Consider the following 12487-nt stretch of genomic DNA (forward strand, 5'->3'; position numbering starts at 1 on the left):
GGTTGATATTTCGTCTGCGTGACAGTCCAAGGAGCAGCGCTGCAGTCTCGGGACCACTGCGCGCACACAGCATAGAGGAAACATCGCTTACAAACACTTGTGGAATTAATTGTATGTTATCTCTCACACCCTGTTGAAATAACTGACGGAGGCCCCTCGAAACCACATCCCATGTGAAACAGTCTTGACGTTGTTTAGCATAGCGAGGGAGGAGAGGACTGGACAGCGTTAGTTGACCCTGAAGTCCTGCCTGAAAAGCGTGACTGTTAATAAACCCTGTCATTTGGGTATTAAGGAGGCTGGTGAGGGCCCAAATCAACTCTCCATTGATTAGTCACACCAGAAACACAGTCTTGTAACTTCTCATTACTCGATTTGACAACCTTGACAGGACACACTTACAGCTAATTCTCAAACGCTCATTTGTGTCAGAGGCTGCCTCCCAAATAGCACCCTATTCCCTGGATAGTACATTACTTTTGGTGGTCACACTGCACTGAAAGGTCACACGGTACTATATCTTGTGAAAGTGGGTAGCAGACAGTTGCAGCTTGTGGTTTACCAGGGTTTTGTGTCACCATTATGGCCCTCATCTGATCTGAGAATACACTGTACTTAACACACTATTCTAGCAAGAGATGGTGGTCCGTTAAGCACACCAGAGGAACTGATGACTATAGAGACCTTCACCCTCAAGGTCAGCATTTCCAACAGGTTTGCCATTAGTAATAACAACAGTACTAGACATTTACTATAATCATAACCTGCCCTGATTCAATACCAAAGTGATAGAAGGTGATCAAAGGATAAGCCACCACCATCAATGGCATGATATACACTCTGTGGTACCATAAAACATTCTCCATCTTCTAGTTCCCAGGTCAAACTGTCATCCATCTATCTTGAGGCGTCATGCATGATCAGAAAATCAGACAGAATTGTGGCGTTTCAAACCCTAGACTGACCTCTGTCTGCCCTTTCACTGGCTGTCAAAGGAAGCCATATCAGTCACCTTGAAATATAGTCCACCACAACAACTGTATCCCAACCCTTTCTCAGAGTGCTGTGACAATGCAAACCACATGGTGACAGGCTCCCAAACCCCCAATGAGTGATGGGGGTCATGTGAAAGAAATCTATAAGGCTGTGGGGTGTGACTGCCATTCTAATTCAGAATATCTCTAGAGAGCCCTCATCCAAAGGAAGGCTATGATGACTGTCTCCGTGTGTGTCTGCCACTGTAAGTATGTTCTGTTCTGTTCCCTCAGCTTGGCAGGAGGCCCTGATGGTCATAATCTTCAATATTATTTTCTGTTCCATGAAAACACCAGGGAATAACATTGTACAGTACGGGCTAACAATAATCTCAATTACAGGAAATTAGCATTTTGTAATGTAACATCCTGTCAATTCTATAATTGTGGAATCCTCGAAGAAGCGTGGTTTATGGCCGATGCGCAACCAATCAAAAAACAACAGTACTAGACCGTTAGATCTCGATCTGACCAGTTTCCCACTGAGAAAGGGTGCTTTCATGCAGATATCGCTGTGTTCCTCCTTTAGCTCCGTGGGAGCCTCGTGATAACTGATGAGAGAGGAGAGCGGAGAGGTACTGCATTGTGGGTCACAGTGGGAGAGGGGCCGGAGAAGACGAAAGTTGCCGCGACACGCTGGGAGGTTGTCAGGGTGACGGACTGCTATTCTAAGGGAGATTGTTCCACGCCCAACGAGCGTGTCATACACTTAGCATCTGAACTGTGGTGCTTTGATACAGCTGCAGGGCCGGGCAAAGGCTACGCATTCCATTTTCACTACACATCCTAGACCTTTTCTCTCCTTTCAAATTTGTCCTTCCTTCAAGGTCTTCCAAAGCATGTAAGACCCCACCCAACGCTAGCCTGCTCTACCTCCCTCCCTCCCTTCTCCCCCCTCCCCTCTGCCAGCGCAGTGATGCTGCAGAGTTAAGGGACACACCCATCAACATGCTCTTCTCCTCTCTCGCTCTCTCTGACCCTGAATGTTTCTCGAACATACTGCAGATAATACCGCAGTACACACCCAAGGACTAGCCCCTCTCTCACGCACACTTACTCGCGCTCTCTCTCTCTGGCAATGTCATAGAAAAGCCTGTTTGGAAGAATTTCAGTGTTTCTTCTGTTCGGGTCTTCACATGGTTTAGCAATGAGAGGACGAGAGGGAAAACGTTAAATGTAGAAAGAGGATCTTGAAAGAAGTGAGCAACGTCCTTGGAATGCACTGTACAGGGAGAGGGAGGTACACTGATCATTCTCCAGATATTTTTAGAATGACCCATTTGGACAAGGAGATTATATAAGGGGAAAGATAATGAGTCAAACAGGGTGACTCATTATCTTTCCTATGAATGAATGAATGGCCAGACATGGAATTTGTTTGACATCCTGCTCATTTTTTCAAGGAGAGAAGTGGCCCATTACGAACAAAAAGACAGCACTACATCGGATATGTCAATGTCGACCTATGTGCCATTAAGGGGAAGTCTAATTTTAACATTTTAAGCCTCAAGTCACTACTTCGCTGATGTTTTAAAATGAAATATTAATGAAATATTAAATTGTTCTTTTATCATGGAGCCAGATTAATTCAAACCAGAATTAGCAATGTTTGTGCAGTAACTTTGTTAAGACGCCCCCACACGCGTTTCAAAGTAGGAGTGCTGATCTAGGATCAGGTCCCCCATATTCATGTTTTCTTATTCATTGTGATCGAAAAGGCAAAACTGATCCAAAATCAGAATTCTTTCTCTTAAAACCCTGGTCTAAATCATTTAGAGGATGGCATCCAGTAAAACACTGCAGCCACTGAGGAATGGAGTTGCACGCCGTGCCGGGGGGGGGAATGTTTTGTTGCCCTAGCACTACATAGCTGATTCAAAGAGTCAAAGCTTGATGAGTTTGTTATTTGAATGAGCTGTGTATTAAAGGTGCACCCAGGGGTGGGTTGTAGGACCAAGGCTGGGGAAACCCTGCCTTAGATGATCCCTCCTGGCCCTGCCTCCCATGTGTAGCGTGTAGATAATACTTAACTGGTGAAGGCAGATATAGCATGACTCACTCATCTGCTGTCTTAGTTGTTCATTGCAGTTCCATTAAAATGGAAACTCCATACTGACTCACAAATGAATGTTATTCGTTTCTTTTTAGCAAGTCTGTTTGGTGAGTCAAACCTCCTGTAATGGAGTTAATTACCAATCTAAACTAGAAATTGATTGTTGAAAAGTTCTCACTCTACCTAAGTTTGACTACATGGTGTTTTCTAGAAGAGTTGCAGAGGCAAGTAGAGAGAGTCATTTGTAGAAAACAAGTTCTCTGTTTATTTTTTCCAGCGGCAACATACTGTTAGCAACAGTACAGACTCCCAATTTTAAATTGATTTGCACACATCACAGTTTGAAATGTTAAAATAAAAAATACAACTATGAAAAATGACATACAACAAATCAAAACCTATTAAAAAAAAAGATAACATTAACAGTACTATCTTTTCAATAATCTCAATTCCGCCGAGTACCATTCAGAGAACAAAACATTAAAACATACAATTAAGCGGACAAATTAAACTTGAACCATACGTTTGTTTTTTTTAAATAGAAGAAAAAGACGTAATTTCGTCATGCAGAAGATGTAATATTAAATAATAAATCAAACAAAAATAATATATTTCTCTATATATCTCTTTTTTAAATTTTCAAGTCAAAGCACTCCCATCCCTTACACAGGGAAACAAAAACTATTAAAAAAAAACTGAACCCACAATGCTTCCATAGCTGCCATCTTGTTGTATGGCCTTTATGGAAAACATTTAAATCTCAGCAACATCTTTTTGGCACAGAAAAGACGTACATAATGGCAGTAGCATTTTGCGTTATAAAAAGGGGGTGGAGATGCAGCTCTTACTCCATTTAAAAGAAAAGAAAACAAGAAGAAAATAAAACATTCTGTGCACCGACGTCGTTGGTGAGAGAGAGAGAGAGAGAGAGAGAGAGAGAGAGAGAGAGAGAGTCGATGTCTCCTGAACCGGGTGTGAGGCGAGTGGTTGTACCAGAGTTTCAGTCCTACTGCTGCTGCAGCATGCTCTTGATGGTCTTGTTGGTCGATTCATCATTCAAATGCTTGGTTGTGTACCTGCAAGGGACAGATGAATCGACAGACCAGACAAGACGGATGAAGAGACAGAGGGATCAGTTCGGGGATCTGTGAACGTAACACGACTGCTCTGCCGGAAAGGGTGTCAAGAGTGTGAGAAAGCCTTGTCGACAGTTATTAGCTCTGATATTTGATTTCCTAGTCTGGCGTTCTCCCCTCATAGACGGAGGTGCAATCCCATACAAACAGAAAGAGAGCGAGAGAGAGAAAAGAGGGCTGGAGGCCTTGGAGTGACCTCACACGACTGGAGGAGAGTGACTGAGTATGCCCGAAGGCCTTGATGGTGTGATATGCAGATGTGAGTGCGGTTGCCACGGAAATGGCCATGTCAGCCACTTAGATTTGAGAAAAGAGTAGGGGGCCAGGGCTCAAAGAAACGTAATCCTCTCTGATCTTCTATAAATCTAAGAAACTGTGGGATGCGACATTTAACTCAAAACACATATCGATTTGAATCCCGACTAAATAATAATGAAGGAAAAGTGGACAAATATGGCTGTATTTTATTTCACAGAAAGCATGCGGCCGTCTGTTAAAGTGTGAGAGGAAAAAGGTTGCAATGATATCCAGTCAAACGTCTTCTGTTAACGAAAAGAGTTGTCGATGCTACAGAATTACTGGGCCTTACCTGAGAGCGTTTAAAAGGCCTTCTACGCTGTTGGGCGGTTGATCTCGGAGGACCTTGATGCACCCTTTCATCTAGGAAGCAGAAAACACCATGTAAGATGAATCAGTGTGTGTGTGTGCGCACGGGTGTCCAATCCTCTGGGACTGGGAGCATGCAGGAACATAGCTCCTCCCTGCACTCACATCGATTTTGGAGGACTTGGAGAAGGCTCCGACAGGATGCACGTAGTCGTACAGGATGATGACGCCCACCATGACGCGCAGGCAGAATGAGACCGTCTCCTCACTGGTGAAGCGACTTCGGTACTCCCTGGAAACACAGACACAGATTGCTGATATAGATCAGGTCCGCCCTGCCCATATAACTATATTCCTTATGATCTAAAAGGCTAAACTGATCCCAGATCAGCACTCCTACTCTGAGACGCTTTAAGAATATGGGCCCAGATCATCTGCAGTTTATGACATGATCTTGATTTAGTGAGGACAGGGATCACTTACGGCGTTTCCAACATGACTTTGCACACGCTCGCCATTGTGCTTAGGCAGTCCGTCGTGTTCTCGATGGGTAAGTTCTTATTCTGAGCAAACAGAAAGAGGGGATGTTTTTTTCTTCTGTAAACGGCATTGTTGTATTGGTCACTTTGATTACTAATGAGAAAAGTGTCAAATGTCAAGGTTGCCAGGTAAGGAAGCTGTGAAGCCCGTCACCTCTGAGACAAACTTTGTCGTGCTGTCGCTTAATGTCTTCAACATAGGCGTGGCGTCGGCGTAGAACAGAGATATCCGGTTGGCCATCTCGTTGTTGACTTCATTCTCCCCCTCTGCCTGAAAAAACAAAACAAAAAGTCACCGTTTACCGTGGACATTATTGAGCCAGAAGTTGCTGGTCGAGAAAAATGTTCAGTAATGGCAAGGAGATGCTTTTCCTGCCTTAAAGACGGTCTTTATTTTCTAATGCGGAATGAATAATCCCCCAGAACGTCAAGACGTGTCACATAAAAAAATGATCACGTTTGAATAAGAACAAATGTATTTTCCGCCAGAACAGATACGTCTCGTGTCTTTGTATAAAATGTCTCAGTGATTCCAGTAGTCAGTGCCTGAATGCTGAGTGCAAAGTAATGCTCCTTTGTACTGCTGAGCTGGAGGGAATTTTCAGTGGCTAGCTAGAGGTGGGGTTGCGTCCCAAATAGCATCATATTCCCTACATAGTGCACTACTTTGGACCAAAGCCCTATGGGTAGTGCCCCATCAAGGGAAAATGGTGCCATTGGAGACGGGCTCTAACAGTGACAGGTCTTAACAGTCGGACCGTCCGAGGGCCATTTGCGTAATGGCATTTGTCGTACAGGGAATAAAGCTGCTGCAGGCCAGACACAGACGTGGGTCTCAAGAACAAGAGTGAATTCTGTTCATTTTATACACTAAAAGAGCTATTGAAAAATTCAGACTTTTCTCTGGTGTCACTGAAAAAGGTATACCGTCAGTCTTTTTGAAGCACGGCTGGGTGGAGAAAGGAGTCTGGATTGTCCTTTGGACACCTGTCATACTAAATCGCAAGAATATTCTCATCTGAACAATACTGCATTCCAAATCGTTTCAAATATCAGGAAACATGATACTGAGCCCTGAGGTTCTCCAATACATGTCCCTTTTCCCATAAAATTACTGGTGGTGGGGGGGTGTTAGAGATAACACACTTAACTTGTACTGCCTTTAAATGTATTTATGACAAACTAAGTGCGAGAGCTAATGATGAAATAGTTATCATACAGCTCTTAATGCCCCTATATAGCCTGTAATGTTAATGGCCCCCTGTAGAGCAGGACGAACACTTGGCCTCCTGCTGAGCTTGATGAAGAGGAAGGGAAGAGGAGTAGGGCACAGGGTCTGTCTGGGGGGCGGGGGGTCCCTTAACACCAGTGTATCCCAGAGGGTCTGTAGACCACCAAACTGGAGCCCATCAGCCCCATAGTTTATAGACGTCAGCTCACCGGTGTATTGTTGATCCGCATGCGGCTCAACGTTCTCCTGTAATAGCTGAAGTCATTCTGGATGGCAGGGTTAGTCATCTGCAACACAAGGATTAACGTGAACATTACAAACAGGGCTTGGCGCATGTGTGTGTGCGCGCGCGCCTGCCTGTGTGTCCGAAGGTAGAACACACGGCCTGCGGCAGCAGACATTCAGCTCTCCTGATCAAATGCACCATCGTCATGACAGGATGTTTTAGCAAACGAGGCAGATACATAGCTGGGGGCGGAGACGGAACGAAAAGGACATTGATAGGATTAAAATGGTCCATGTATTTACTGAAGCGGATTTTCTACCACTGGATACTTCCTCACCATTCCTTTAAAGTAGAATGCATTTATTTTCACTTGTCAATGAATGAAGTCCTCGTTAGCTCCCTTTAGCAGTGGCTCAGTGTGTTTGGCATCGTGACAGAAGCATCAACAACACTGAGGACGAGAGGCTGGATAGACAGTACAGGTTAAAGCAGGGGTGGGCAAACTACGGCTCAGATTTCAGCCTGTGGGAGGTTTGAGTAAAAAAAACATGTACAAATGAAGTAAAAATGGGTTATTGGCTTATTTATGGCTTATTTTTATGAGTAAAAAACAACAAAAAAACAACAACAAAACACTTCATGCCACTCTTGAACATCTAAAACTAAATAGAGTATACAGTAGATAAAACTAGATATATAGCCATGTTCTTACTACTCGTTAGTTATTCACTGTGTATTTATTCCTTGTGTCACTATTTCTATTTTAATGTCATATTTTTTCTCATCTCTGCATTGTTGGAAAAGGACCCGTGAGTCAGCATTTCACTGTTAGTCTACACCTGTTGTTTAAGAAGCGTGACAAATAACTTTAGCGGATTTGATTCCATTTTTTATTTGAGAAAGTAGGGGTACGTATTTTCTTGAAAAGTGCCCTTTTTCTGGCCCTCAAATAGATTTTGACAAACAAAAATCGGCCCCCAAAAACCTGTGCATCCCTCCGTTGAATTTAGAAATCCCAAGGTGGCCCTCGAGCCAAAAAGTTTGCCGCCTTCTGCCCTGCTGCCTTCCTTCCACAAAGAGGATCATTAAACCTTGCCTTGAGCATAGCTGACCTCCAATAAGCCACTGGTCAATCAGTAGGCCCTGTCCGGCACATCAACCTCCTGCTCATCCAATGCAGGAAGACGCCTCCCTAATTACCCCTAGCAGCACATTATTAGCCCTGCAGTGTCTTAACGCCTGGCCGGCACGAGCAGTACGGTAATTCCACCATAATGGACTGGTACCAAGTCTATGTCCACTTAGCTACAGCTAGACGGTCAGTGCTAGTGGCTAGTGCCAGGGCCAGACAGCTCCATTTCACCAACGAGTGGCTTTAAAAAAAGAAGGGAAAAAAGGAGGCAGGCGGGTAGGCGGGTGGGTGAGTGTTCGAACTAGGTCAGTGCCTGTGGTCGGGGTAAGGGGAGTGAAAGATTGATGAATGGTGCCTGGCATGGCACCTTGCACCCCCCTACCTTCACGCTTTTAGACCCTATGCAGGGTATGGGGAGACTGGGCAGGGGGGCTGGCTAATTGGGGCGTCTCGGCGGACTGCCTGGGGGTGTCAGGATGCTGGTTTGAGGAGTGTGTGTGGAAACAGGGTGCCTAAAGAGGCCTTGCGAGTTGTATTGTAGTATCATCTGCGACTCAGACAAACAAGCAATCTGTGGGTTTTTCCCCCCCTGGGATCAACTATAAACCATGTTTCTATGTGTTGAAGACTGGTGCCCAAATAAGGGGTGCTTCCCAAATGGAACCCCATTCCCTACATACAGTAGTGCACTACTTTTGACCAGAGCCCTATGGACCCTAGTCAAAAGGGTGTGTGCACTGCATAGTGCACTGCATAGGGTGCCATTTGGGATGCTACCAAAGAGCCCCAGCCAACTACACTATCCTATTAGTCATCCCTATCCACAACATCACTGTTCATTCATTCATTCCAGCAGTGTAGAAGACTATAGAATTACAGCACTCCCAGGAAACGATCCTAACGCACCAATTAAATACTTATTATATGTTCAGGGGCTGAGGCTTAATCCTGTACAGCACTAACGCCTAATTAACAGGGTATTAACACTGTGTTATGCTAATGGCAGCGCTAGCTAGCTTGCTACCAAAAAGGAATAGGTGAACCATGTACAACCAACAACAGCTATAGCTTAGGTCAACAACAGCTATAGCTTAGGTCAACAACAGCTATAGCTTAGGTCAACAACAAGCAATGAATTAAATGAGAATGCTGGGGACTCTGGGCAAAATTGAGTAAAAATGGAGGCCCAGGGATGTGATGGGACGTACTTTGAGCTCGTCGAAGCGCAGTGTGAAGTGTAGGATCTCGGCGAACTGCTTGGCCAGTGCCTGCTCACGCTCCAGGTGCTGAGTGGGGTCGTCATAAGTCTCACTGGTCAGGGGTCCCAGCAGGCTGTGCAGCGCCGCCTCTGTAGCGCACGGACGAGGAGAGGGGGTTAGAGACGGTTGTGTGTCGTGTACGATTAGTTTAAATACCTGCCTAATAAACATAACAACCATGAAGAACATCATGATATCAAAATGTATGCCAACTAAAACTTCCTGCCCCTGTTAGACAGGGGCAAGGAGAGGGTGTCAGATGAGGAGAGAGGGAGAAAATGTACAATGGTGGATTGAATGATGAAAGGTAAATATCTGCCTAATAAACATAACAATCGGCATGTACATTATGACACAAATGTGTGCCAAATACAATTGCCCGGATTGGGGGGGGTAGCTGCACAAAACAGGGACATGCGATTGAGTGGTGATTGGCATAGGGCCCTGGGCACAATGTGGGGTTGAGGAGGGGAGAGATGTCTAGGGAAGAGCTGTCTCTAGGGGTGAGGGTGGGGGATGGGAAGATCTCCTAATCCGATAGAGATGAGACATGAGCCTAATTATCTCATTGTAATGAGAGAGGGGGGGCTCTTCATCCAGGCTTACCGCCATTGTTTCAGACAGTAGGTAAACAAAAAGACATCACGTGGCTTTATTTGGGTAAACCACAACCACACAGTTCTGTAGTAACATACACGCTGTACAATGAAGCAAGCGGCATTGACTATCTGCATTGACCCTGTTGACACGAACCTTTTTTGACTCATCACAAATGCTGCTGCTGGTGTTTATTATTCAGCCTGTTGCCTAGTCACTTTATTCCTAACTATATGTCCATATCTACCTCAATGACCTCGTACCCCTGCACATAGACTCCGTACTGGCAGCCAAGTTATCATTACTCATTGTGTATCTATTATCTTTCTCTCTGTACTGGTGGGAAGGGCCCATAACTAAGCATTTCACTGTGAGTCCACACCTGTTGTTTAGGAAGCATGTGACAAATACAAGTTTATTTAAATCTCCACTCGTATCCAGGCAAACTGTGCATTTCCCAACGACCCAGCGCAATCGATACACAAATGATTTGCCTGCATTTTCCATGTCTCAAGATAGCCAACGGAAGCACTAAGATGTTCACCATGAATAAACAATGACAAAACCGTCCATGAGGGAAAATGTGGTTGCAGTCAGAGACTGAAGAAGAACTCAGTCTAGACTCACTAAGATGACTAGATTTACAATAATGACATAACCCTGAAAAACCAAACCACACACACTAATCTGGTTGCACAATAACGCTAACTTCCGCATAGACGCACACAACCATTACGCTGAGCATCTATTTACTCTCAACTCCTTTCTCACCACTTTCAGTACAGCACAAGGTAGACACAGATACGCACACCGCCATAACCCAGGACGAAAACAAATGGGGACCTTTGGCCACAATGCTCACTTAACACAGAGACAGTGATCCGCAGAGGGAGGGTTTTTCAGGGGCGGAATGCAAGCTGGCAGTGCAGTCAGAGCAGTCCAGTAAATTGAGCACGTTGGCTATTCTGTGATGATCCCCATCTGCTTCGGCCAGTGTATTGCTTCTGCTGCAGCAGCCAGGAGGAGGGGGCTGATTTTAAAAATGGCCTTGGTGATTGCACTCCCCACCCCAGTCAAAACAGAAGTTGAGATGGGTTTAGGCCTAGTATCGGAATCGAGGCACTAGCACTGCTGGAGGGGGAGGAGGGGAAGGACGTCTGATCCCATTAGGTCACGGCAGAGCAGGCGAGTGGAATGCGGGCACATAGACTAGGCGGGCGCTGCAGCGGAGCTTGGTTCGCTTTGGGAGAGGAAATGGGTGGGAGGATCAGAGGGCGGCGGGTATTTACTCCAACCCTGCGGTCAACGGGCTCCTGTCCTGAAGACGTCCATTGGTGGAAGCATCACATTTAAAATGAGGAATAAATGTGATGCGCTACTAAAAAAGATTAGGCAGGAATGATGAGTGACAGTTATGATATTGTGAAAGGTTGTTTCAAAGGTAATGTCATGTTGGGAAATACACCCCCAGATAATTGAGTAATAACACAGAGACGTCTGATAAAGTCATCTCTCAGCCAGCAGTCATCCTCTCTGTCTGTCTGTAGGGGAGTCAGTCGGCGGAGAAGGTGGCCCCCAGAGTCAGAGCAGTGGAGCGGAGAGATGACCTACTTCATTACATAACACACACCAGAATCTTTCACATTTGTCTATTTTTGCTGCATTCTGAAAATGCAGGTATATTTGACCAATTAATTCAATTTCAAGTTCCAACTTGCTATATTAAATAGACTCGCTGCGATTATCCAAAATGTCTCATTCATCCTCCAAACCACACTCTCTGCCTGCCTGCGGGGAGGGTGTGTGTGTGGTGGGAACTCTCATTCAAGATTTGCTTAAGTGTTCACAATGCCCGCTCAGCTCGCAAACTCAATTCTGATGAAGAAATTCTACCGCATAGTTTCTCTCGGTGATCACTGCCTAACGACAATTACAATTTTTTAAAAGTCGGGTGTCCTGACATTTGTACTTTTCTAGGGCAGCACCATTTTTACCATAGAGAGCAACAGAGGGAGGGAGATGAGGTGGTAAGATAAGGCTAAGTGGTCTCATTTCATGTAGAGAATGTTTCTGCGGCCAATTTCAGACTAGTTTGTTTGCTAAAGTCCGAACCGGAGTTCGATTATTTGTTCAGTTTGGTTACAATGGAGAACATTAAATAATAAAATAAAATAAATCTTACTCAGAATTAATTCAATCAGAAGCATGTTGTGAACGTGTCATTTTTCCAATACACCTACAGTATGGCCTTCGTATTTCATCAACTCTGTCGAGTACAAGCATATTTGTCTATAAAACTATTCAGATGAATGATTCTTGTATTTGGTTATAATAACATAGGGTAAAGAAAACCGTTGTTTTCACATAGCACCCTCTTGAACTGACGTGTATTTTCCTTCATTCTAGAACACTTGAGTAGAGCCATGTATTTAAATGTCGGTTTGTTTAATTAGAAAGCAGGTGAAATCTATTAAAAACAGTTTTTTTTTTTTTGGAGGGTCTGCATTTTGATAATGCAGACCTTGAAAGCTAACGTGACCCCAGAGACTGCAGTCTCAGCCGGCCTCCAATAGATAAAGGGGTTAAGGTCGGCGAAAGGAGGGGGGCGGGGTCACAGGCAGGCAGCAGTAGGCTAGCATCCCCCCCTCTTCGCTCTCTCTCTCTCTCTCCATGA

At 44.8% G+C, this 12487-nt stretch overlaps 1 protein-coding gene across 3 annotated transcripts in view; it reads right to left on the reverse strand.

Moving 5' to 3' along the window:
• Nucleotides 1-3332: 3332 nt before the first annotated feature.
• The window catches only part of LOC112227944 (CYFIP-related Rac1 interactor B), a 42794-nt gene continuing 33639 nt past the window's right edge, over nt 3333-12487 (reverse strand). For all 3 annotated transcript variants that reach the window (XM_024392974.2, XM_024392976.2, XM_024392975.2), the window contains 7 exons: nt 9166-9305; nt 6809-6886; nt 5523-5639; nt 5313-5392; nt 4995-5121; nt 4813-4883; nt 3333-4163 (listed from right to left, as the gene is read on the reverse strand). In XM_024392974.2, the coding sequence (XP_024248742.1) occupies nt 4094-4163; nt 4813-4883; nt 4995-5121; nt 5313-5392; nt 5523-5639; nt 6809-6886; nt 9166-9305 (683 nt within the window). In that variant the 3' untranslated portion in view covers nt 3333-4093. The remainder of the gene's footprint in view (nt 4164-4812; nt 4884-4994; nt 5122-5312; nt 5393-5522; nt 5640-6808; nt 6887-9165; nt 9306-12487) is intronic.

This window comes from Oncorhynchus tshawytscha, linkage group LG29 (assembly GCF_018296145.1).
Source record: "Oncorhynchus tshawytscha isolate Ot180627B linkage group LG29, Otsh_v2.0, whole genome shotgun sequence".
In the NCBI taxonomy this organism is placed as follows: Eukaryota; Metazoa; Chordata; class Actinopteri; order Salmoniformes; family Salmonidae; genus Oncorhynchus; species Oncorhynchus tshawytscha.